Source organism: Ambystoma mexicanum, chromosome 1q (genome assembly GCF_040938575.1).
Source record: "Ambystoma mexicanum isolate Mex_15411 chromosome 1q, UKY_AmexF1_1, whole genome shotgun sequence".
In the NCBI taxonomy this organism is placed as follows: Eukaryota; Metazoa; Chordata; class Amphibia; order Caudata; family Ambystomatidae; genus Ambystoma; species Ambystoma mexicanum.
Window position 1 is genome coordinate 1,115,265,800 of NC_090922.1, and position 26,749 is coordinate 1,115,292,548.

General features: G+C 48.8%; 1 protein-coding gene across 4 annotated transcripts in view; it reads left to right on the plus strand.

Annotated features, from left to right (window-relative positions):
- WDR47 (WD repeat domain 47) overlaps positions 1 to 26,749 on the plus strand; it is a 1,275,124-nt gene that overhangs the window by 1,017,479 nt on the left and 230,896 nt on the right. For all 4 annotated transcript variants that reach the window (XM_069641848.1, XM_069641845.1, XM_069641847.1 and 1 more), the window contains exon 11: positions 22,075 to 22,244. In XM_069641848.1, the coding sequence (XP_069497949.1) occupies positions 22,075 to 22,244 (170 nt within the window). The remainder of the gene's footprint in view (positions 1 to 22,074; positions 22,245 to 26,749) is intronic.

Consider the following 26,749-nt stretch of genomic DNA (forward strand, 5'->3'; position numbering starts at 1 on the left):
GCAGACAGCTATTCGAATGGGAGAGGGAACTGGAGGCAAACATGGCAGACATTAGAGCAAACTTAGTTTGTGCACCAACTCTTCGCCTGAAAAGAGAGCTAAAACAAACAGAGGCCCAATTAGATGCGCTCCACACAAAAAAGCGGAGTGAAACCTCCTTTATCTTCGGCATTATTACTTCACGAAGGCGAATAAAGCCGATAGGTATTTAGCTAGGCAGCTGAAGGCGAAGCAGCAAGACTTGGCCATCAAAAAGCTAACGAATGGGCGGGAGGAAACGGTGTCCACCACGCAGGAGATGGGGGGGAAGTCTTCAGACAATATTATCAACAGCTATACTCCTCGGACGCTCCTAACGCAGAGGCTCAAATCTCCTATTTACGAGGGATAAGATTGCCCAGGCTTTCGGAAACGGAGAGTGAGTATTGGAAGGAGAAATTAGGGAGGATGAGAGGAGATCAGCTATAAGAACACTCTGCCCTAATAAAGCCCCGGGCCCTGACAGATTTACGGCGGCTTTTTATAAGAAATACGCCGCGCTGCTGTCCCCGTTCTTGGCAGCACTTTTCAATACCTTTGGGGAATCTGGCTCAGTGACCCTGTCAATGAGTGAAGCCAAAGTGTTGGTATTTCGTAAGGCAGGCAAGGATCCATTGTTACCGTCATCATACCGACCCATAGCTCTTATGAATTTGGACTCCAAAATCTTTACGAAGGTGCTAGCAGCTAGATTGGCCCTAGTGCTCCCCAAATTGATTAACAAGGACCAATCAGGCTTCATTCAGGGCCGGAGAACCCATGATAATATTAGGCGAGTCATACACCTAATTGAAAAATTGGGGATTAAGCAAACTCAGGCACTGCTCTTAGCGTTAGACGCCGAAAAGGCGTTTGATAGGGTGGAGTGGTCAATGTTGTTTAGGACTATGGAGGGCATGGGATTCGGAGGCCAATTCATGAAAATGGTTAGAGCGAATTATAGCACCCCCTCAATTAGAGTAGCTTTGAATGGGGAGATCACGGACAAAATGGAGCTTTCCAGAGGCACAAGACAAGGGTGCCCTTTGTCGCCATTGCTCTACGCTCTCTACCTAGAGCCATTTCTTATAAGGATGAGAGAACTTCGCACGATTGTGGGGGTGGACATGGCGGGCACCCAACACAGGATAATGGCTTACGCGGACGATATGTTGGTTTTACTAACGGATCCGGCCCACTCTCTCCCGTTGGTATGTCGGGAACTGGAAAGGTTTGGTGAGATTTTGGGGCTGAAGATTAATAGAAATAAGTCGGAAGCGCTGGTGTGTGGGGGTGGGGTGCGGAAATAGGCCGGGTGGTGTCTTCCCTACACTTTAAGGTGCAGAATGAGGGGATTCAATATCTGGGGCTAACACTTACGGGCAAGGTGGAGTCCCTTTTACGAACAAAATTATAAGGGTTTCTTGGCAAAACTCAAAAGAGAGCTTGATCGTTGGAATCCGATGACGATTTCCTGGTGGGGGCGTATGGTATCAGTCAAGATGTCGGTCCTACCTGAGTTGCTTTATCTCTTTAAGGCTTTACCGATATCGATCCCCAAGACCTTTTTTCGAGCCCTTACAAAAATACTACACTCCTTTGTCTGGAGAAGGAAACCGCCTAGGGTGACAAGAGGGGTAATATCGGCATCCCAGCAGGACGGAGGCCTGGCTTTCCCACATTTCCTTAGATATTATAAGGCAGGGCAATTATGGGTCCTAAGGGAATGGATGGGGGGGGGGAAGGGCAAACAAAATGGGTTAAACAAGACAAACAAGACAGAGCTGTAGCCAGAGCTCAGGGTATACAGACCAGACACTCAAATTTGCGAATAAGCAGAGTCTTGGGGGGGCCACAATGGAAGCGTGGGACGCCCAAACGAGGAGAGGGGTTATGACGACAGTGTCCGTTCACTCCCATGTTTGGGAACCCAGATTTTCCACCGGGGATGAAGAGGGGAGGCTACGGGAAATGGGAATACGCTGGGTGGACTAAGATTGGTGAGATGTTCCAGGATGGGGAGGTGAAGTCATTTGAGATCTGCGCTGGACCTCTGGGGCTGAAGGACTCAGGTTCAGGTATGGACAGCTTCGCCACTGGTTACTTTCGCCAGATATCAAACTAGCAGCCGCAAGGGACCTTACACCTTTCAACATTACATCATAACCAGCTCAGGGTCGAAGACATTTTTTCAATGTTGTACAAATTCATAAATGTGCAATAGGAGGAGGTCAAATGGAGCTATATGATAAAATGGGAACGAACAATGGGGAAGCCTATAGCTAAACAGCAGTGGAAAGACCTATGGGGGGACATTTTTTCCCTGACCTGCTCCATCCGATTGAGGGAAATGTGGGTTAAGATTGCACTGCAATGGCATTATACGCCTGAGCGTCTGAATGGGATGTTCCCGTCGGTCTCCAAACTTTGCTGGAGGGGATGTGGGGCGGAAGGCACCTGGAGGCACAAATGGTGGGATTGTAAAGGGATACAGGCTTTCTGGGCTGAGGTGAAATCCCATATGAAGGAGATGTTCCCCTATGTAGACCAAAAGGGGGTCCAGGTTTGGCTTTGTGGACTGAGAGACCACGCTGTTGAGAAGCTCTCCAGGACACAATGGAGATCTTTCGCAGGCTTACTCATTTCGGCCTAGTCAGTTATAGCCCAACATTGGAAGCAAATTGAACCTCCGGGGGTCTTTAGCTGGTTGCAGAGGATCTGGTCCCTGATTACAATGGAGAAGCTGTCGCACAATCTGCAGGGGTCACCCGAGTCCTTCACGAGGAGATGGGGGGTGGTGTTAGACTTCCTTCAGTCGGATTACATGATGCAATGGTGCCCGCATAGGATCAGGATATTGGACCTATTTCAGGCTTGAGGGGTTTGGGACGCTAGCACCGGGGGGAGGGGTGAGAGGGGGATTTGGAATTTTTATGTTATCAATGGATGTTTCATTTGTTTTTACCTTTCTCTTGCTGTAATCAATAAACATATATATATATAAAAAATTAGTATTTTAAATGCACCAGAAGCTTGATTAAATGGTCTCTAGTCACGTGGAAGGATGAAGTTGGACGAACGAGGTGGTCACACCTACGCACAAATTCAGACCGTGCCTTCACTCCCTGAATTTCTCAGAGTTAAGAACACTCTCAAGGCCGAATTTCAAAGCCCTAATAGACACTAGACCATTGAGGTGATGATGGATTGATATGCTAATTGGTGGGAAGCTGGTACTAAGATGAGCTCACCAGCACCTGGATGTTCAGCCTGCCTGCTGCTAGACGTAGGTGGAAAAGTACTGACCGATGTTAGAAGCCAACCAATTGTAGAGGACCACGTAATTAAGGGTCCTATAGTTTTTGTAGCCAATGGGACGTCGTACATTTAGTGACGTTCATATCGGCCATTTTGAGGGAAGGGCTTAGTTGCCTTACCTGATAAGTACCCTATCACTTCCATTCACTGACTCATGCTAGTATAGAATATATACTTAGATATTCACCTAAGACCTATCATTACTGTACATAGGTTTTTGTAGTTTGCCACGTAGGATGAAGTTGGTAGTACGCAGGTTAACGTTGCTGATGACTAATTTTGGGTACACAGTTTTTTAAAGGATGTGTTGATGTTCGGTGTACTGCCTGTTTTAGACCATTGAAAATAAAACAGTCTTCATTTTGCCAAATTACCCGAGTCGTTTCGATTATTGATGTATGAGTAAAATCTGCATCTCCATCCATCTACAGGGTATTGCTACTCGCCTTAAAGGGCTGGGAAACCCCCAGTTCGATTGCATTTGACTAGTTCTCTTTACAGATTTTATAAAAAAGGAACTTCAGAATAAAAAGGTGTCGTGTTTGAGCAGTGTGAGTTGGTGTTATGGTTGTGTGTTTGGCCATAAAAATATGAAGAAGAGGGTTCACTTTTTCTACCTCTGGGAACACGTATCTGACACTATGCCATGAAGGTCTGGAGCATCAGAGGGTCTCCCTCATAAAAAAGGGTCTTTGGCATAAGGGGGTTTTCTCATGGGAATGGGGAAAATACTGAGTCTCGTCCAAGGAAGTCACAACATCTCCCCGGTAGCTGTCTCCTCCCATGTGATCCTCCCTCATAAAGCCGCCATCAGGATCAGGTAGCAGCTGCCGTCCCCGGGTCACATGGGAGGAGGTCACCACTGCAGACTCTTTGATGATCCACTGAATTCAGTCAGTGGCCTTTCTGTAATGCTTGCCAGGATTCCTTGAAACATATTCATCCTGTTTTCCACGCTTTTTGTTAAAAGCCTACTGAATGCAGCAGGGTAGGTATGCATCTCTATCTGCTCCACCAGTTACTCTCGATTACAATGAAGAACTTGAAGTGCATGGCATATGTGATTCCAGATATATCAGAGGTTAATTACAGTATTTGGTCGATAGGAAGGCGTATAATCCTTGCCTCCTTCAGGAGGCGCTAGAGCAGGAGGAACCTTTAAGGTCCTAATACCAGTGCAGGTACCAAGACTGCTACAGCTACCGGCCGTCTGGCCGAGGGGTCGCCAGGTCCTACTGGACACTGCGCTGAGGCGCTGCAAGGCTCTATTACCGGGCCTATGCCTGAGGGGCTACACCCTAGTACCGGACAGGGGTCCGAGGGGGTGCCTGTACGCACCCTGTACCCCGCAAAGGCGACTCCTTTCCCAGGAAGCGTAGGAGCGGGAGGGACCTTCAGGTCCTGGTACCAGTGCAGATCCTGAGGCCGCTACAGCTACCAGCCGTCAGGCTGAGTAGTTTCCAGATCCTACCGGACACTGCGCTGAGGGGCCGCAAGGTTCTATTAATGGGTCTTCACGCACAAGGTTTGCGTACCCTTGTATCCTCCCTGCAGTGTCCTTGGGCTACCGCGTACCGATCCCTCCCTCGCCTCTCTCCTCCCCTCCCACAGTTTGGGACAATAACTTGGTGGGCGGACAGTCGCTTGCACGAAGAGAGGCAGGCGGTGGAGGAAGTCCCAGCCTCTCAGCGTGGTCTGGGTTCCTATTCAGGGATTTTTGCCATACTTGGTTACCCCAGCACGTATTGCAGAGACGTTGTGCATGAGAGTCTGGATGTGCTACTGGATCTGAATGAGTCTTACCTTCATGGACCGATCTGCAGTCCCATCGGTCCTTTCATAAGGTCAGGATCATGGGGCTTCCATTTCCTATACAAAGTCTACCCGTGGCCTCAATTCGGACCCTAGGGTCTGTTCAAGTGGGGTGAACGCTTGGCAGCCCTACTGGGGGCCTAGGGTCACCACGCCTATCCATGCCTAGACTGGCTCATCAGGACAAGTACTCCAGAGGCCCTCCCCCACACCGCCTCCGCCCTTAGGCTTCCACTACACGAGTTGGGATTTTCCATCAATCTCAAGAAGTCCCAGCTGGAGCCCAGGCAGACTCTACGCTCCTGGTCCTCCTCTGGGATACGAGCTCCGAGAAAAATTTCCCCTCAAAGGTAAATATCACAGCCATCAGTGGCCAATGGGCATTTTCTCAGCAGAGCAGTGACCGTGGCACGGTGGTACCAACGCCTAAATTGTAGTTGTCCTGCACAGCCTCCTGGAGTCAGGAGAAGGGCTCCCAGGCGGATCCGGTCAGCATTCCACCACATCTCCATCACAACCTAGTCTGTAGAGCACGGACAGCAACTTACAGATAGGCAGGCCCTTTCGTCAGCCAGCTCTGCAGGTTGCTATCACCACGGACTCATCCCTAACTGGATGGGAAGCTACCTTGGACTGCACAGTGTCCGCGGTGAGGGTTCGGTCAGGAGCAGGTGGCCCTCGTCAACTGTCTGAAGTTGATGGCCATCTGGCTCGCCCTCAAATCCGTTATGGCGGCCATCAGGGCCTACTGGAACTCGGAGGAGGACATTGTTTCTCATCCGCCAATTCAGTGGTTAAAAGATATTTGGCGGGCCTCACCAGGCTTTACATGCCCAACAATAGGCCACACCTCGTGTGGGACCCCAACATAGTATGGGACGCCTGGGCGCATAAACCCTCTGGGTGAATGGCGTCCGCGGACATCAGGCTAGTTACCATTAGGTCAGCCCTCCTGGTGGGTCTGACATCTCCATGCTGTGTCAGCGAAATCCAAGCACAGAGGGCATTCGAGCCATACACTACCTTTCACAGGGACAGGGTGGTCCTCGTAACGCTCCCGCGTACTTACCTGATGTAGTCTCTGCGTTCCATCTAAATGAGGAGATAATACTCCCAACTTGCTTCGCAGACCCTATGAAGCCTGCTCAGAGGGTTCTGCACTGTCTTCATGTTAGACGGGTGCCAAAGTTCTATCTGGGCAGGACCAAGAGCTTCCGCAAGTCTGAGGCTCTATTTATCACCTTTGGCTGGTCAGGGCCAGGATATCGGGCTTCCAAGGCCTCCATAACAAGGTGGATGGTGGTCTCCTCAGGGAGGCCTAGGAGGGGCAACACAAACCACTTCAGGTAAACGTGCAGGCCCTCGCAGTCAGAGCCAAGGCCACCACAGTTGACTTCCAGAGACTCTTACCGTGGCAGGTCATCAGCAGGGCAGCCACTTTGGCCACTCCCTCAGCTTTCTGAAAGCACTACTGTTGGGATGCCGGCTCTAGGTCAGACGCGGCTGTTAGGCAGAAACCTGTGCAGTTTCCTCTGGGACCACTGCAAAAGATTTAAGACTACAGGTGTTTGGCAGTAAACCCACTTGGGAGCCGTCTGTACCACACAGATTCACTTGGTAGCTGTGGCTGAGCAGTCAGACTTCCCTCAAGAAGAGTTAGGCAGTATACAGAGTATTCACAATAGGTCGAAAGAACACAGTAGAACAAGCAAACACTGACCAGAGCTTGGTGTAAAAGAGATATAAGTATTTTTTTTTTAAATTGTCTTTATTATTTTCAATAAACAACAATTAAACAACCTAACTGCAACTTCCCCCCCTCATCCCCCTCCTCCCTGCCCGGGGACACGTGTACTGAAGAACAGGAATTACATTAAGCATTAAAGATGTCGGAGATTTTGATATTGTGTGGGCACCACTGTTCCATGTAGTCTGATTGGAAGTATTCCAAAACTCCGCCCCATTCTTTTGCGAACCTGTCTTTCGTTCCCTGGATTGAGTGTGTGATTTTTTTCCATCGCCATCTGGGCCCAGACTCTTTGGAGCCATGCAAAGATCAGCGGGGTGTCTTTGTTTTTCCAACTGTGGGCTATTGTTGTCCATGCCGCTATAAGGAGAGCCATAAGAGTTCTCCATTGTGCTTTATTATATCTTCTTGCCATGTCGTCTCTTATTCCACATAACCAGACCCCCTCACCGAGTTGTCCCGCATCTGGAAATATTTTGCCCATTTCTCCCTTGACTTCTTCCCAAAAGGGCCTTATTCCTTTGCATGTCCACCAGATGTGTTTCCATGTTCCCTCCTCTCCGCATTCCCTCCAGCATTGGCTTGATGTTTTCGGGAACATAGTGTGAAGTCTCTCTGGGGTGTAGTGCCACTGTGCAACTATTTTTATCCACATTTCTCTTGTTTGAGCAGATCTGGTCATTTTTGGGATTTAGGGTCCAGAAGTCTTCCCATTGTTTCCTTGTTGGTTCCCACCCCAGTGTGCTGCTCCATTTAATCATATATGACCACTTAATTTCTTCATCCTGTGTATTAATGAAGGAATATATGGTGGAAACCCATTTCTTTGCCCCTGAGTTCGTCGTAATATATTTCTCAAATGGGGTGAGAGCTCTCGTTGCTGCCTTCGTTATATCCGGGGATCTCAGCCAGTGTTTTAGTTGATCGTGCCTGTATTTCTCCCGAGTGGAGCGTACTGCAAGCGGGAGACAGGATTCATATGATCTAATTTCATTATTGATGAACATTTCCCCTATTTTTGTTATTCCTTCCTCCTCCCAACTAGCGTACGCCCCTTGCTCCATCCCCGGGGGGAACTGCGGGTTTCTACAGATGGGGGTGAATGGGCCTAGCGTGGTGGTCATTATGCCTCTTCGAGTTTGCGTGTCCCACGCCTCCATCGTTGTTTTCATTATTTCACTTATCTCAATGTTGGGGTGTCTGTGCTGTTTTTGTTTCCAGAGTAGTTCCACTAACGGGGTTCTTGCCACTGCTCTATCTTGTGTTGCCCAAATCGGTTGTGGTTCGTCACCTACCCACTCCCGTAGTACCTTTAACTGTGCCGCTTGAAAGTATTTTTAGAAGTGAGGAAGCGCAAGGCCCCCTCCCTGGTTGGTGCGGACATGACCGCCCTAGCCAGTCTTGGCGTTTTCCCCTTCCACACGAAGGTTGATATTACCCGGGTTAAAGTTTTAAAGAATGAACTGGGTACCCTTACCGGGAGGGCCTGGAAGTAATAGAGAAGCTTTGGTAGGATGGTCATCTTTACCGCTTGGATCCTGCCCCACCACGATATTAGCAATGGGTTCCATTTCTCAATATCCCTACGGATACTCCTTAGGAGCTGCGGGTAATTTTTCCCATAGAGCTGTTCTACCCTGTGTGTGAGCGTAATTCCCAGATATTTGATGCCACCCTCTGCTATCTTGAGATTTAGTGCTTCAGCTACTCTGGCAATCTCCCCCCTGTCTCCCGCCAGGATTAGAATTTCCGATTTATTTCTATTAATTTTTAGGCCTGAGATGGTCCCGAATACTTCTAGTTCCCCCACCGCTGTCGCCAGTGTTCGGGCCGGTTCTTCTATTGCTAGCAGCATATCGTCTGCGTATGCCGTTACCTTGTGTTGTGTGCCTGCCATGTCTATCCCTTTGATATGTGTATCTTCTCTGATTTTCAAAAGTAGGGGTTCTAGAAAAATAGCGTATAACAACGGGGAGAGCGGGCAGCCTTGTTTTGTTCCGCGGGCTATGTGTACCGTTTCCGTTACCTCCCCATTAACGGCCACTCTGCAGGTTGGGGCTATGTAGTTCGCTCTTATTCTAGCTATGAAGTTCTCCCCAAACCCCATGGATTGAAGTGTCTTAAAGAGCATGGACCACTCCACCCGATCAAAGGCTTTCTCCGCATCTACTGCAAGAAGTATAGCCGGGGTCTGCTTTATCCCAATTTTTTCAACCAGATGGATTATCCTTCTCAGGTTATCGTGAGTTTGTCTTCCTGGGATAAAGCCCGACTGGTCCATATGTATTAACTTCGGGAGTAGAGGGGATAGCCTAGTGGCTAAAATTTTCGTGTAGATTTTTGCGTCGATGTTAATTAGGGAGATGGGCCTATATGAGGCTGGGTATATAGGGTCCTTCCCTGGTTTGTGGAATACTAGGACCTTCGCCTCGTTCATTGTGGGGGTCACTGTGCCAGTATCTTTAAATGAGTTTAGTAGCTTGGTCAGGACTGGGATCAGGATATTTGCATATTGTTTATAAAAGGGGGCCGTGAAGCCATCCGGGCCTGGGGCTTTATTCACTGGGAGGCTATCTATTGCTTTCTTGACCTCCTCTTCTTTGATTGGGTCTTCTAGGGCCTGCCTGTCTATTTCTGAGATTTGTGGGATGGTAAGGGATTCTAAATATGTGTCTTGTGCTGCTGCCTGTGGGTGATCGGTGGAGTAGAGGTCCTGGTAGTATTCTCTGAACACTTCCCCTATGTCTTGTGTGTGCGTGTGGAGTTCCCCTGTCTTGGCTGTGATGCATTTGATCGTGGTGTCTTTCTGTTTTGCGCGGAGTTGTCTCGCTAGCATCTTATCTGCTTTATTTGCTTTTATGTAGTACCTTTGTCTTAGGTATAGAAGGCTTTTTTCCGCTCCTTTCGTGCGGAGCATCTCGAGTTGACCTTGGGTATGTCTAAGTGCCTTCTTCAGGGCTCTAGTGGGCTGTGCCAGTATTTTCCCTTGTAGCTCTGTTATTGATCTTTCCAGGTCCTTTTCCCATATAGCCCTCTGCTTCTCCTTTGTGGTTTTCAGTGCTATTATCTTCCCGCGTATCACTGCTTTGAACGCCTCCCAGACTGTGCTCATTGAGACCTCCCCCGTGTCATTCTGAGTGAAATATTCTTCTATCATTTCCCTTATGGACTCCCCCGTAACCGGATCCCGTATAATGTCCTCCGGTAGCCTCCATTTCCACAGCCCTTGAGATTTCCCCGGAATGTTCACCTCCAACCATAGGGGAGCATGGTCTGAGAGTGCGATTGCCCCCTTTTCCAGTCCCTGGATCTTGCCCAGAAGCCCAACTGAGACCCAAAAGTAATCAATTCTTGACATTGTCAGACCTTCCAGGATTTTGCGGCATGAAATGGCAAATTTTGCGGCATGAAATGGCAAATTTTGCGGCACAAACCTTTATTTATTGCTGCATTTTTGCGGGACATTTTGTATTAACTGGAGGGTGTAAGATTGCCACATTGCAGGAAATAGGTAGAGTGCAAGGCTAGAAGAGAGCCAGGGTATCATTATTATGTGTCTTTTGTATTAATTTAATAGGAAGAGTCCCAGATGTCTCTGGCTTGGCAGAACAGTGTTTGATTTGGCTACATTTCTGGTTTAATGTTCATGCCTATTTAATAGTATTAACTAAATTGATCATTATCAATTGTAATGCTGAAAATATTCCCCTTCAATGTTCTCCAATCCCCCAAACACCCACAAACATCTCACCAACTCTCCATCATAACTTACATTCCTTAACCTCTCACTCTGTCATACAAATACTCACGTGCTATGTCACACTGTCAAGTCACAATCTGCACTGCCCAGCCCCTGCCACACTCCAAATCATACTCCCAACTCACACCTTACACTCTACAATTCCTCCCTCAATATACAGTCCTTCATTCTTTTGTGCTGCTTCTGCATCTTGCATCTTTTCTCCCATTCTATCACATTCTTCCCTCATCCTTTTTCCCAATCTGCAGCTCACTGCCTCTTTCTGGCCAACCGCTTCCTCTACTTTCTGTACCTCTGCTCGCTCTCAGATTTCTGGCCCACCGCATCACTGCTTCCTCTGCTCTCTTGTGCAGCACTTCCTCCTCTGACCCACTGCTCTTCCTCTGCTTTCTTGCCCATCACTTCACATCTCACCCATCACTCTCCCTCTCTCTCATAGTGTAACCATTTTTATTATTTTTTTTTAAATGTAGATTTTGTCCCAGTTCCTCAAATGAGGGGGCATTTAAAAAAAGAACGGAGGATATGCTATTTTTAGACAACCCATTTTTGGAAATGAGCAGGTCACCTTATTCTCAAAGGTGACCGGCGCATTTCCACAGGCTTGAGCTGTAGCGCAAATTGTGCGCTGGCAGCTGCCTTGAATGGTGTTCTGGGTTGTTTGACCGAAGTGTAATTATTTGCGGCGGAATTGACCGTAGTCAATTTTGCTGCAAAATGATTTGCACTTCAGCCAAACAACCCAAAATGTACCTTTCACCACCACCCGACCCCCTCCCCTACTTAACCGCTTGGTCGCTGCAGCTTCCCCTGCAACCCTGCGGTGCCAGATCCGTCCCTCTAACGCGGGTCGGATCCGTCCCTCTAACGCGGGTCGGATCCGACTCTGCAGGGGTCCTTTTTTCGTTATTTTCCTTTTTTTTCTGTCCCCGCCTCCAATTTTGAGGAAAAAGGGGAAAACACTTCTGCAACCACCCTAGACCAAAAATACTAAACAAGGGGAGCGGGTGACACCCCCGCAACACATGTTCAGTATTTATAAAAATCGATCGAATAGTACTGCACGTAATTGGTCAAATTGTAACATTCGATAGATTTTTGTCATCAAAATGGGGAGTACTTTGAATAGAATCGCTCTCCCGACAGTGTTCTGCAAGCTCCCAGCGCCTTTCACAGGGACAGGCACTCTAGGTGCCTGCCGCTGTAAAATGTGACCCAAAAAATGCATTTTTATCCTGTTTGAGGAACAGAAATGCAAGCGACTCAGCAGCGGTTCATACCTTAAAAGAAATGCATGACAGGGTCAGGAAAGACCCTGTCATGCAGTGGCAGCCCCACATCCCGTGCGCGTAGGGTTGCCTACAATTTCTGCACATTTAAAAGTGCATCTTGCTTGGAAATGAGGGATGTGCTTTTAAATTGACAGAAACGCCACTTTATTTGATCAAGGAGGTGAAAAAGGCCATCTGAATGGGCGCGCATATAAAATGTGCCCATTCATGTGTCCCTTGTGGATTGGGCTGCAATTTTTGGGACGCAAGTGATTTCATTTCTTGTGTAAATAAAAACAAAAATAAAAAAAAGTTGAGCACCTGGCACCCTGAGGATTCTTTTTTTCAAAACAGTAATTTTTGCAGATTACTTAAAAAAAAAAAAAAAAAAAATATTTTTTAAAAGATGCTGTTTTTGCACAAAACGGCCATTTTTGCGGCATTTTGCGCAAAACGGCCGTTTTCGCGGCATTTTGCGGGATCGCAAAATCGCAATAAGCTGGAGGGTCTGCATTGTGTTATGTACATGTGAAAAGTATGTGTACCCGCTTTGATTCCCCTTCATTTCCCTCCACACATCATTCAGGGCAAGTTGGTCCATCTGCTGTTTGAGGCGTTTCGACGGTGCCCCGTGGCCGTGTGCACAGCTCGTGCTCCTGTCCAGCTGTGGATCCCAAGCCATATTCAGGTCGCCCCCCAGGATTACCTCCCCCTTTGCGAAGGATTCAAGTTTTCCCAGGGTGTCTCTCAAAAAACCATCTTGTCCCGTATTGGGCGCATATATTGACGCTAGGGTTAGGCGCTGCCCCCCCAGTACCACGTTAGCAAACACGAACCTTCCCTCCTTGTCTGCCATGGTGTCCTCTATTTTCGCATCCCTTCCATCCCTTCCTGCTATCAGGACCCCCGCTCTTTTTTCTTTCGTGTTGGCTTGGGCCCAAATTTTATATCCCCTTATACGAATTTTCTGTTTGTCCTTTGTCCTTAAGTGGGTTTCCTGTAAGAGCAGGAGGTCCGCCCCTTTATTTTTAAGTATTTTCTCCAGCTTTACCCTTTTCGTGGGTGCGGATTTTCCCCATTCCATAAGGCATTTTATCATTGTGCTTGACGTCCCTGTCTTCCCCTGAGTGCCGTTTTTGTGTCCCCGGTCTGCTTGTCCCTTTCCCCTGAACACCCCTCCCCAACGATTAACCATGAACAAAACATGCCCCTGAGCAGGGCAAGGGTCCCTAGTGTAGCAAGGGCGTTGCGCCCAGTGCTCCCTGCCCTTCAACCTCCCGGGGGAAACTTTTGTGGGGGATCCTAAACCCCTCATCTCCGATTGTTCTTACCGGATTCCAAGCATGGGGCCCGTCTCTGCCTTCTATGTAGCGGTCCTTATTCTCCCCTACCCCCTCGCTGTTGTCTTCCTTGGGTACCTCATGTGGGTCCCCTGCATTCTTCTTCTTCTTTGTCTCCGGGCGTAGCATTTCCTTAAGGCCTTCTCTTCCCATGATTGGCCTTATTTTTTTTTGATCGATTCCCATCCTTTGGGTCTTCTCCTTTGCTCTCCGCTGGGTCTTGCTTGTTCCACTTCCTCCCCCTCATCTTGGAGTCCCAATATGTTTAATCCCTCCTCCCAGGAGGTTACTCTTTGCTGCCTCCCTTCCCATGTGAAGAGTAGTCCAAATGGGAAGGTCCACTTGTACCGGATTTCCTTTGCTACCAGGGCCTTGATGAGTGGGGCCATCGCCCTTCTTTTTTGCAGTGTAATCAGAGCCAAGTCTTGGTATAATAGAATTTCTTGCCCATTCATCTGGCCTTCCTCAGTATCTGCTCCTTTTGTGGGTATGAGGATAGTGCCACCAAGACATCACGAGGTCTTTCTCCTGGTGCTCCAGATCTCTTAGGTCCCACCCTGTGAACCCTGTCCACTCCGATTAAATCTGTATCCGGGGCATCCAGAATGTCTCTGAACACCTCTGTCACCGCCGTCTTTAGATCTTTGTCCAGGACTGATTCTGCCATATTTTTTATGCGGAGCGATTCTCCAGGTCCTCGCATTATATCTCCAGGTTATGGGTAAGTCTCACCAGGTGTTCCTGAGTTTCACTTGCCTGCTGTGTTTCCTCTTCGATTCCCTGGACCATTCCCTCCAAGGAGTCTGTTCTTTCCTCCAATTTTGCCACATCCACCCTGAGGTCCTGAACCGCTTGTTTCATGTCGTTTTTCATCGTCGTGAATTGTTCCTGAACTGTCGCCATGAATTTTTCTTGCAGATCCTGGAACCATGCTTGCATGTCATCCTTTGAGGGTGGGTGGTGTGGGTTCGTCTGCGGCATGTCTTTGCTTATTTGGTTGTCCTGCGGTTTCCCTTTAGCTGGTAGCGTAGATTCCGTTGACCACAGTTGTAAAATATTTGCTTCTTGCCTTGTGTTTTGAGGGGTCTGTTGGGAAGCGATGTTCTTGTTTTTTGCCCTGGACATGTTTCGTAGTTGCCCCTTTGAGCTGTAGAAAGTCCCCTCTGATGCGCTCCCGGTGTTGTGCCGATGGAGTGGAGCTTCACGGGTCTCTCCCGACTATGCAGGTATCTGGTGGGGCCTGCTTGAGTTTTCCCCTTTACTCCCTTGTGAGTGAATCCCCCCGGCTCCGTCGGGCCACCGTGAGGGCCTCCCCCAGGTCTCGCTGCTTTCCTTGCCGCGTACGTTTTTATGCCCTTCCCGTTGCCGGGGGAGACGTTCCTCTGCCCTCTTCTATGGGTTTACCTTCCCTGTACCAAAGGGCAGGGCCCAACTTCTTGGGGCGTTTAGCACTTCGGTTGTGGGCTCTGGGGGGGGGACATGTGCCTCTGGATCAGCCTCTTCCCCTGGCGCCACGGCTCTCTCCCCGCCGGGGATCGTTGTCTGCCTGCGTCCCCTTTTCCGGCCTCTCTCTGCCTCCGTGGTGGCCAGTCTACGCGGGAGGCCTTGCCTTCCTCCGCGCCGAAAGCGCGCCGCCTCCGTCAGATGTGTATGCCGCTGCTGCCCGCTCTCCTTGGTGTTCTTATCCCTTATGGGTCTAAGTGTTGTGCTGTATGGGCTGCGCTCCTCGAGACCGGTGCCTGCTGCCTTCTGGTGTCTTCACATGGTCTATGGGGTCGATTCTGCCCCTGTGCTCCTCTGCTGGTTAGCGGTTCCTCCCCCCCGCGAGGTTGCCACCACGCCGGGGGATCCCAGGACCCGGCACCCTCCGCCACTTCGCTCACCTCTGGGGGTTCTTCACTTCGGGCTCCGCGACTCCCTCGCCGAGTGGGGGCACCCGGCTCTCTTCTGCGCGGGGGTGCACCTCCTCCGGGGGATGCGGCCTCTCCACCCGCGGCCTCCGTGTATGGCGCGGGGGCCGCCCGGCGCCGTACCTTCCCAATGGGGGGGTGGGGGAGGGGTCACCGCGGCCGCTCCTCGGTCCTCTTGGTACGCCGCTTTCTTTTCTGCCCCCGTTGTGAGCCCATCAGATGCGCACCGGGGGGGGGGGAGCCCGGCCCCGTCCCGCTGCTCCCGCTCCTCGCTTCCTTCGTCGGCACGATCTTCCTGTCTGTTCCGGCGTCGTTGCCGGCTCTGCAGGCGGGAGCTCCCGAAGGGGGATGGGCGATCGCAGTCGTTCCCGGTTCCACTGCTTCCCTGCGTCCCTTCAGGCTTGCAGTCGGATCATCAGCTACGGGAGGCGATGGGGGGTGATCCGCTCTCTGGTTCCGCTCGTTTCGTGCTTTTAGTGTGCTTATTTAGGCGGCCCGGGGAGAGCGCGGGTTAGACGCGTCTCGTCCTCCCGGCGGCCATCTTGGAATCTCATAAGTATTTATTTAAAACCACATCTAATAAAACACGCAGGCACTAATATTAAGCAGTTCAAAAACACGGTCACTAAAAGATATACACTCCCTTCAACGATTAGTTAGACAAGTCTTAAGTAAAGCAACACTTATTTTCAGACAGCGGTGAGCGCTTAACGAAGATGGCACTCTAATCAATCGGTTTAAAAGGGAGAGAAAGGCAGAGCAAAGATAGAAACAGATCCCAACACTTTCAGAAGAACACAGGAGAAGAAGGCAGGTTAAAACCGTAAAGTCAAAGTTAACAAGGCCGGACCCACTGTAAGAGGCTCCGGTCAAAATGTGTCCAAGGTCACACCGTTCAAAGTGCCCAAAAGTCTCGAAATCAGTTCAGAAAGAGTTGGACCAAAAGAAAGGGACCAGTTAGATGGTCAAGGCGGACAGCCCAGTCCAGAAGGTTAATGGATTATTATTACCTTGTAGCGATCTTTAGAAAGGGAGGCCTGGCGGACACGGTACCTTAAAGTGGTGAGAATACTCCAGCGGGGGCAGTTGTTCCTGGCAGCGGGTATTTCGTCTGGGGGAAGAGAGGATCTCGTCGGGGAGGAAGACAGAAGTCCGTTACACTGCCCGGGAAGAAACCAGCCGCGGAGTTCTCAGTTAAAAGGAGCGGTCCTTTTATTCACGGTCCAGTGGTAAGTGGCTATCCGGTTGCCGGGGAGCTTGGCACGGGCAATTCGACCACAAGACGTCCTGGGATGTGAGGAAAAGGAGGTAAACTGGTTGTGCCCACCAGTCGGGGGGAAGAAGACTCTCCAGCCGGGAGATCTTCTCTGTCGTCGGGAAGTGGTGAGTTGGTTCCGCAGGGCTCCACCGGTGGTGTCGTCGTAGCAGGTCGGCTCAGCTTCTCCCTCGTCGGATTCTCAGGTCCTGTGGCGACTTCTGAAGTTCCAGTCCCAAAAGCCCTGCTTTTATGCAGCACACCCCATTCACTCAGCCTAGCTGTCAATCAAACATGCTAAGTGGTGAGCCGGCCGGCTCACCACTTGGGCCAATCACACAAGAGTGCGACTTGAGTTACCAAGGTAACTCAGTCCAGGGTGCCTACACCCCCTCCCACACCCTCTGTGGTACCCAGACAGAGTGGCACCACTTTTGGAGGCTTCTGTGGAGAAGCCCGCCTAAAAGTGGAACAAAGGGCTCGACTTGGGTTGGAGTCACAGAAGAGAACACAAACGCCATTTTAGAATAGAGTTCTGGCAAAAAATACCAACCAGCGAATTAATATTAAAGAAATAAACCGGCGGTATGTTCGAGGCTATGAGAATTAAATAATTAAAGTTGGTAGCCTCGAACAATGGGAAAATCCCATAGAGATATATTCGCGGTCGAATATAAAAAGTGGTATCCACTGCCACCAGCCAAAACTCGATCAGGGAGGACAGAGACTTACCCCCTCGACTAACAGACCCCGGGCAATCAAATTGCCCCGACCAGTACGTCCACAATATGATGGTTTGTACTGGTTTCTGTTCATAATTTGGGACTAGTAAAGCCAATGGTGACTTTACATGCCCTGGGAGACAGTAGTCAGTCCAGGGTATGGAGGCTATGGTGGGGTGTCACTATGACACCCCTATGTCACTGCACTGAGGGTGCTGTGTAACACACATAGTAAAAACACATGAGACCCTATGGAGTAAAAGACCCCATAGCCCATAAAACACATTAACAGTCAAAGGAACCCCTCAAATCATGTCCAAGAGTGTGAAGGAAAGAGACTCACTCTTGGCAGGAGAAATAAAACAAACTCCAGAAATCCAGCAAAGCCGCTGGGGGACTCACTAGGTTAGGAAATTCAGCCTAAACAGAGAATTCTCCCTAACAGCGGCATTCGGGCAGGCAGTATTAAGGAACTTGTTTTCTTAAGGAGGGTCACCTCTCCACCCTGGGGCTACATTCAGTTGTATTCGCCTATACAGTATGGAGGAAAGGGGACGGGACGTAAGAGTAATTACAAGTTACTCACTGTATTGACTAACGTACTCTTAGTCCATAGTCCCCTTTCCTCCATACGTCCCACCATCCTCCCCCCTAATTAAACTAGTGTCACTTAGGCAATTGTAATATTGTCGATGCCTCAATGGGGACTGAGGAGTGGCACCGGTGGGCAGAGTCGGGGGAGCCCATGCTCCCAGGGTCGTGCCCCGGCGCGCCTCTAAATTTAAAGGGGAAGAAGGTTTTTTCTGGTGAAAAAGGTTCTGTCTCCCGTCCCTCGCAAGGGACGCCCATACAGTATGGAGGAAAGGGGATTATGGACTAAAAGTACGTTAGTCACTACGGTGAGTAGCTTGTAATTTTTACAGCCAACCCAGTGGTTAAGACCCAATTTAAGGGGTTGTCTAGGTTTTTTCTGCCAGTGCACGAGATCTGGGACCTCAATGTGGTTCTTGCAGCTTTGCAGCGCAAGCCTTTAAAGCCGATCGCCTCTGTGGACATCCGCTCATTGAGACAGTTTCACTGGTGGCTCTCACCTCTGCATGCATGGTTAGTGAGCTGCAGGCGTTGTTCTCGTGCGAGCCCTTCACCACGTTTCACAACAACAAGGTCATCTTCCGCACTCAACCAAACTTCTTGCCCAATGTTTGTCTCTCCATTTCATCTGAATCAAGAGATCTTACTTCCAGTGTTCTTCCCGAACCAGGGCCCTGCATTCCTTGGCCCTCAAGAGGGTCCTCAAGTGTTATCACTCTCGGACGTAATCCTTCAGGAACTCTGAGGCATTGTTTGTTACTTTTGTGGGCTCCTACCCAGCTCTCAGGCTCCCAAGGCTTCCATCGCCCGTTGGAAGGTTCAGCCCATCATTTTTGAGGCGTACACGGCCATGGGCAGACCTGTTCCTGGGGGGATTCATGCCCATGAGGTCAAAGCGAAGGCCACGGCCGTCGCATTTTAGAGACATGCTTCTTGGGGTGTCATCAGCAAGGTGGCCACTTGGGCCACTCAGTCGGCCTTCTGTAAGCACTACTCATTGAACACCAGCTCCAGGCACGATGCAGAGTTTGGTCAGGCGATTCTGAAGAACCTTTCTGTTTTGGCCTAGATATGAGGCAGGTTATCACAGCTTCACCCTATGTTCTTGTTTGGTGGAATCACCCACAAGGATGGGGGAAAGGGGACGGGACGTATGAGTAATTAAAGTTACTCATCGTAGTGACTAGAGTACTCATAGTCCCCTTTCCTCCATGCGTCCCACCCGCCTTCTCCAGCTAGTATACCAATGGCTAATATGTAATAAGCGTAGACAGGTATATAAGCGTCCAAAGCTAATTTTTCCGCTGCCAAAGGTTCCGGTTTCGTCCCCATGTTGGGGGACGCCGCACAAGGAGGATGGAGGAAAGGGGACTATGGTCTAGCAGTACTCTAGTCACTAGGGTGAGTAACTTTACTTTCTTGACTGTTTGTTGGAGAAGTGCAACATCTCGCTCTAAAATGGCCACCTTGTCCTCCCCGTCACCAATCCTCTGCTCCGCTTCAGTCATGCGTCCACACAGCTTGTCAATCTGTACTGCATAGATGTTGACTTTACAGGTGATGGCATCGATTTTCGCACCAAGATTATCTATGTTGTTTTTGAGCACCAGCAAGGGTTGAGACGTCCAGTTGGAAGGGGCTCAGTTCGGGAGGTTGGGATGTTGCTGCTGCCTCATGTCTAGCAAATTGACACATTGTTGCTTGCTTCTTTGTGTTAACCATGTTATCACTGCACTATAGTAGATTCAAGGTTCACAATTGTGGATAGTGGTCAGTAGGGTCACTCCCTAAGGATTTCTACTGCAGACACCATGTCCTATGTGCAAGAGCTAATAAACCCTCGTCTCGGGCATAGCAAAACTGCAAGGGATGTTTCCACCCAGAGCCGGAGTTTGGGTCGGAGCACGTAGCAGCTCCCCTCCAAACATAACGATCAGGGTTGTGATAACTGACTTCCTCAGCACTCACCACACCATCTCTTGCAAACGGGTCTCTGAGTGGAGCACTACGGCACTATTCCCCTGTCCCTCCAATGATTATCTTGGTGTCTCCACAGTGCTGAGGGGAGCCCCCACTGTCTTCAGCCCCCACAAGAATTAGGTTGGCAAGACGCAGGGGTGCTGCTTTGCGTGATTCTCGAGGCAGGGTTTGTGTCTAAGTCTATCTAGACGAGGTTCTGCACAGCCGCATCACATTTCTCACAGTAGAAGAACCAAAATGCATTTATCCACATGGTTGTTCAGATAGTACAAGGTAGCCTTGTCTTTCTTCTCACATACTTTACCACTCTCGCCCCCGCTGGCCCCAAGTAGGGGGAAGTCCGCTACTATAATGGGTGTCAAATGCAGCCCCACAAGCCGCCAGGACCCCCCATGATCCTCACCGTGTGTGCGTCTCTCCGACTATGGAGGGGGACGTCAACAGGCAGGGAGACTCCACGACAGTCCCGGAAGGAGCCCACACCCCCAGTCAGACTCTTTTGCAAAGATCTTGTTGTAGTAGCAAGCCTCGGGGCATGCGGTCCAACAAGGCAGATCCCGGCCCTCGAGACCAGCAGTACTCCACTGCTTCCCGTCACCTCCGGATTGCCTTAATGTAATCTTGTGTCATGACACCCCTGCTACACCTCTCCTCTGGGGGGGGGGGGGGGGGGGCGCACCGCAGTCAGGCCGATCCGTCTTTCTGCGACCCCCGACTGGGCACAGGGCTCCCCACGCTAGTCTGGACACCGGGGTCAAGACAATCATGCGGCTGGGCCAGGGAGGACCTCTCTGCTCCACTCTTCGTCCCAGCGATGTGCAACGCCGCACCCGGATCGTCCCCAAGGCACTGCAGCTTAAGTCCAGGTGGTCTCACCGCAGCTGCCCCCACCACTCCAGGCAGGCCGCACCACTGGCTCCCACGGTTGGGTTTGCCTGTGCGGGCACACTGTGGCAGATGCAGCAATATTCCACAGCAGCACGGTCGGCCCACGCTGTTGTTGGGTCGGGAGCCTCAGGAAAAACAGGATAAATATAACGGTTCTATGTTCATTCATCCCCAGTTATTTTCTGCAGCTTTTTTTGCCGAAAATGTTGTTTTATTTTTTTTAATTTATTTTTATTTGTGGGGGGGTACCTTCCAAGACCCCTCCACCCCTATTATTTATTCCCTATACCCCACCCCGCCCCTTATATCTCCCACCCCCCAGTGCCCTCCTGAGATTTAATGTCTTAATTGCAGTTGTAAATGGCTACTGGTGTAATAAAAGGTCTTAACCCAGTGTGCCTTCAGTCACTTAATTTATGTCTCTTCCTTGCACTGAAGTCCTGTTAAAATAAATGCACAGAAAAAGCAAATAGTTTTGGCTTTAGCTATTAGATGGGGATTTGCCAGGTACTGCCATGATATGCCCAGGTAGTCACTTTATTTTCCAGCTGTTGTGATCTTCCAGGTAATACCATTATATAAGTGCCTAGTAAATGCTTATCCCATACCTACACTAAAGCACAAACTGGCTTGTTGAATGTGCATTATGAGTTGCATGCTAAGAACTTTACGGTTTCTAGCTAAATAGCCTGCAATTATGGCTTTAGTGGAAAGTCAGAGGCGCTAGGAGGTCATTGGTGCATAACCCTTTAAATGCACGTGAAGAAAGAAGTCGTTTGAGGAGGGCAGTCATGCCAATAGACAGGAGCCCTTAGATAGCTGCATGAGCTAAGAAAACAGGTTCAGAGAAGGAGAAACTTTAACAGAAATACGTTGACTATTTCTCAGAGGCCTATCTATCTCTTTTACCAGTTTGCTGTGCAGGACGTGGTCCTTCATGCCCAGTGCAAGCCCTGTTTGCTGCACAGGATACCGGTGGCCATGTTTCCAGGTGTCGCATTTCAGTATTTTTCTTTTTTAGCTGCTTTTAAGTGACTATAGTCTATCTTACATGCTCAGTGCTAGAACCGATTGTTCATGCTCGTGAGATTAGTTTGGGGCAATAATGCCAAGTATTTCAATCTGAATTCCTTAAAGGATTCTTTTAAAAAAATCAACTAGGATGATTTTTCACTGTGGCCCTGATGATTATGTAGGGAAAATGTTTATTATAATCCTTTTGAGCCTGCTTTGATGATTCCACATTACAGCTTCTGCATGCAACTGTAAGTCCTTAATGTTCTTGACGCTCAACCTCTTGCTGAAGGCTGTTTGCAACACAGGTTCCACATCACAGCCAATGGTTTTTACCCATACATGCTCAGCAAATGTGTGTACTGCCATGCAGGTGGCCATCTGCACCATTAACATTGACTGAGGTACCCTTTTTCCATTGACTGACATTTGCATTTTGTTTGTGTAGTGCATATAGCTCGCCAAAACAGCCAGCTGTCCGTTTCAAGAGAAACAAACATCACAAAGGATCTATTTACTGTGTGGCATGGAGTCACTGTGGACAGTTGCTGGCTACTGGCTCAAATGATAAATTTGTCAAAGTACTTCCTTTTAATGCAGAAACGTGCAATGCAACAGGTAAGTTTATTTTTATTCATGAGGGCAATCGGAATACTTTCAGTATTCTTAAACATTAATTTGATGTGTGATATTATAGCTTGAAGCTAATTTGATAGATCGCCAAACCCAAACAAAAGGTATGAACTGCCTGTTTGTCCTTCTTGTGAGGGTAGTTACCTTTGTTAACATAGATAGTTATCTTTTCCAGAGCTTACAATTCTTTTCGTTCTTATTAATGGCAGATGAGAACCCTGAGGGTGTTAGATGTACAGAATTCTAGGAACTCAAGATTCCCTAAAGCACTAGCACATTAGTCATCCAACACGATTTGTTGTGTGTAAATTAATCTGTGTGAACTGATCATTGTCTAATGTTTGCCGTTAACAAAGAATGCCTTGACAGATGTTACTTTTGATTAATTTGTCATTGTTTGCCCAGTGTCTCTCAGCTTCTGTTCGCCACAGGTTCAAACCCAAGCATGATTTATCATCCTTTGCGTTGAATTGGGTACTAGCAAAACAAATTAGACAGATCATTAAGAAGCCTTATCATTGTCAGTGAGTACTACATACAGAACAAATTATTAGATTATTATGTTTATACAAGTGCCCTTACCATTTCTACTTGCAGCAGAGTTTTTTAAGGCGCAATCACTTTAAATCCATTTAATGGGAATGTTCTCTTCTCGGGCATTGGATCTTTCATGGATTCACATACTCTTGAATATTCCCCGTCATCAGGCTGGGACTCCTCGGTAACAATAAAGCAATTTATTTTTCCGTTTTTAAACTGCTTGTCACTTTAGTGCTCTATTATAGTCATCCAATTAGACGGGTCTCCTCAGCTCCACCCCGGGTGGGCATCTTCAGATTTGTTACTGCATGTTAAGTGTTGGGAGTCCTCGAGAATTCTCTCTTCTAGAAATTCTATGATTTATTTTCCTATTTGTGGTATTTTTACCATCTAACCATCAAGCTTGTTGCAGCATCGCTTCTCTCCCACGGCTGTGAGGTTTCGACCCATTCCATTGCCTCCGCAGTTCCGATCTTCTGTCTGAGGCCCTTCAGGAGTCCGTAGAGATGACAGGCACAAGGAAGAAAGTTTGACAAGTAACCTGAAGAACATTTACATCGAAGCTCTTCATGAGCAGTGTCTTTACTGTCTTTAGCTGGACCATGGCTTGACCAGCTGTGCCATCTGTCAGTTGTTCTCATCCAAGAACCGCCACAGCAGGTTGGTGGCCTGGTTGGATGAAGGTGCTGGGGCCTCTGACTCATTTTATGTCCATAGTTATGCCTCCGACTGGCAGAGCAGATCCCTAGTGCGCACTCCCTCTTCCAAGAGGTCGAGCCAGGAAGAATCTTCCTGGGGAAAGAAGGCTAAAAAGGCACATGGGTCGCATGCTCAGGCTGCTCCTTCGTTGACCGGCTCATTGCCATCTCTATCTACGGTCGCCTTGTTCGTTGACACCAGAACGCCTTTGTCGACAGTTTTGTCTTCAAAGCACTCTTCAGAAAAGCGCCGCTCTTCCACGACTACATTTCCTTCATTGACGGCATCATCATCGATGATCCCGTCGATGACTCAGTCGCCCTAAATTCTGGTCGACTATGACCATCACCCTGTCAACCACTGTCAACCAGCTTGTTGACAACCAAGATAACTATGTTAACAATGAAAAACACCACTTCTGCCCCGTCTGCCACTTTGTTAGCGCCCAAGTTTTCTACAATCACATCTTCTTTACCATTGTTTTGCTTTTCTGTCACATGTAAATACCCTACAAACACTTACCTCATTACACGGTCTAAAGGATCTTGGAATCAGGGAGGCAATCATCGATACTCAAACCAATAATTGGAATATAATCGGCTCTTTACAGGCCCTTTTATTCATACAAGATATAAGCATACTAATACTTCTTGGGTTAAATATAATGTGTTATACATAGACACACACACAGACTAGGATAGGTACAAATAAAGTTTACATCACCGTTGATGCAGTTGAAGAAGAAAGCCTCATCTTGCTCACTACGACACTACCCAGTCCTAAGGCAGGTAGGCAGAGAGATCACACGTGCTAACTGGGGTCTGGAGCGGAGCGTCCTCCCTCTCAGCGAGACTTCATTACCCGGAGTTTCAATTCTCTTGTCTTCTCGCGACACTCCATCTTTTAGTAGCACCAGAAACCAATCTTTTCTGGAGACCTGAGATTCTCGGCTATCGAACCTCTTTCCAGGGGTTCGTCTGTCATTGCACACACTTCTCTCTCTCGCTCTCTCTCTCTCACTCTCTCTCTCTCGCTCTCTCTCACAAGGTCTTTCTTCTGTCTTGTCCCATTCCCTTAGGTCTGCCAACTGCCTGATAGCATCCACCACCTCATCCTTTATTTTACCGGTCCTCCCCACCAGCAGATTCATATTGACATTCTTGTATGCCAGAGGAGCAGTCCGAATTATTGTATTTCGGGCTGGGACTGATAACGGTACTACCCCCATATGTTTGAGATCCTCGACATGGATGGCTTCTTTCATAGCATGCTCCTGAAGCCTCTGAATTGCCTCTCTCAATGTGTACCATTTCTTCTCCTCACCAGGCCAGTCCGATGTAATCAGATACTTGCGATTACATCCTTGAGCAGTTAACTGTAGTAATGACACTTGTGGTTCTCTCCCATCATCATGAGGTGGCCCTGCACGCAATACCTCCTGAATGTGTTTCCTCTGACAATGGCAGAAATCTTGAGGCATCCGTCGCATCCACAAGAAGAACCGCCGCACCTCCATCAAATATTCTGACCGTCCATGTTAACGGAGGGTCACCAGCCCTCTGTTAGCTCATTATTTCCCCAACCTCCTGTTGGGAATAATGCTCTAAGGTTGTCATATCCACTAAACCACCTCCCGGATTATTCGGATTTGGCCCAGCTCGCCTACGCATGACTAGTTTAACAGTCACCTCTTTCCGACCAGGTTCTGGTTTGGACGGCACTTCCCTCTCTGGTCCACTCTGAACTAGTACTGTCGAACATGTCTCCGTCCCATTGGTCGGGATCCCAATCAACCCCTGCAGAGGCAATTACTGGTGCTAGCTTGCAGGTATTTACCCTCCTTCTTCTCTTCAGATATTTGTATCAGACGAATCTTACAGCAGCTTGTTCGGCCACCACTTGAAATGTATCCGCCTTGTCATGATAAAATTGCATTTGAAGCTGCTGCATTCACGCAATCTGTTTCTCGGCAGCCAGATCCTTTTCTGGTTTTAGGACACTCGCCTGCAACTCTACATTCTGTTGATGCATCCTTCTGAATGCATGCAACAAAATCCACCCTTGTCTACCTAACACGGAACACTCCTTTGCCTTTTCCACAGGTACCTGTTGCAGGCAACCTGCCACTTCCACTGGACTCGCCTCTCCTATACTTGTATCCCAGGTCTCACTCCAAACTGCGCCACACGCCCAAGTATGTGCCAATTTGTGATATGGACTCTTTGTCCACCATGGGATCATCCCCTCTGGACAGTGTCTGCCTGGGAGCTTCCTTTTTTTCCTGAATAGGGAAGTTATGGTCTCAATTAATGTTTTATGTCCCTATCAACATTACCTTAAATCACACCCACTTTCTTTCCAAACAAAAAGAAAATTGCCTCCCTGAGTACAAGAACTTTAAGTCTGTGTAATGAGGTAAGTGGTTCTAGGGTACTTACACGTGACTGAAAAGCAAAACCACCATCTACACCAATGCCGTCACCAACCACGTCTGCATCCCCAACTACTCCTGTTCAAAGGCCATTGGTCTCCATGTTTCCAAGGAGGGGAGTTGCTGTGGACAGGGAGGCCCCGTCCCCACTCTTCTCTCCCAAGGCTGACTCGTATCCAGCCACTATTTTCTTTGGCTCCTTATGCACGGCCTACAATCCCTTGTCCTTCCATAGCCCCCCCTGAGCAGATTCTGCAACAGGAAATGGATTCAAAAGTTGTGTCCTCCGACGCAGAAGAGGAAGTGGAAAAAGTGATTCCTGTTGCCGTATCACCTCCAAAGCAAAACCTTCCTCTACCTGCTCCTTCATCAGTGACACCTACCCCGGTGGGCACCCCTTCCGGCTCCAGAGATGTATCAATGAATATATTATCCACATTGCAAACACTTGTTTCCTGTAAGGGAATGCTTGGCTCCTCCTCCGCCTTCCAGGCCTCTTCAAGAGTCTCGTATGTTATCACCAGTCACCCTTACAGATACAGACACCGACGCTGACGACTATCCGACAAATGATTCTCCGGGCACGCATTCTACAGTCGAGTTTGAAGATCTGGTGCCAGGTGACGATGAGCTAGCAGACCTACCTCAAAGAGACTCGCCTCCGGACAAGATTGGCTCTTTCTATGCCCTTATGTCACGAGTGGCAAAGCTTTTTAATCTTCTACCTGAAGAACCGAAAAGGGAGGGATTTCTTTACCAATGGTAGGAATCTGCCAGAAAATCAATGCTAGCCCTTCTAGTAATAGATGATATGTGGGAG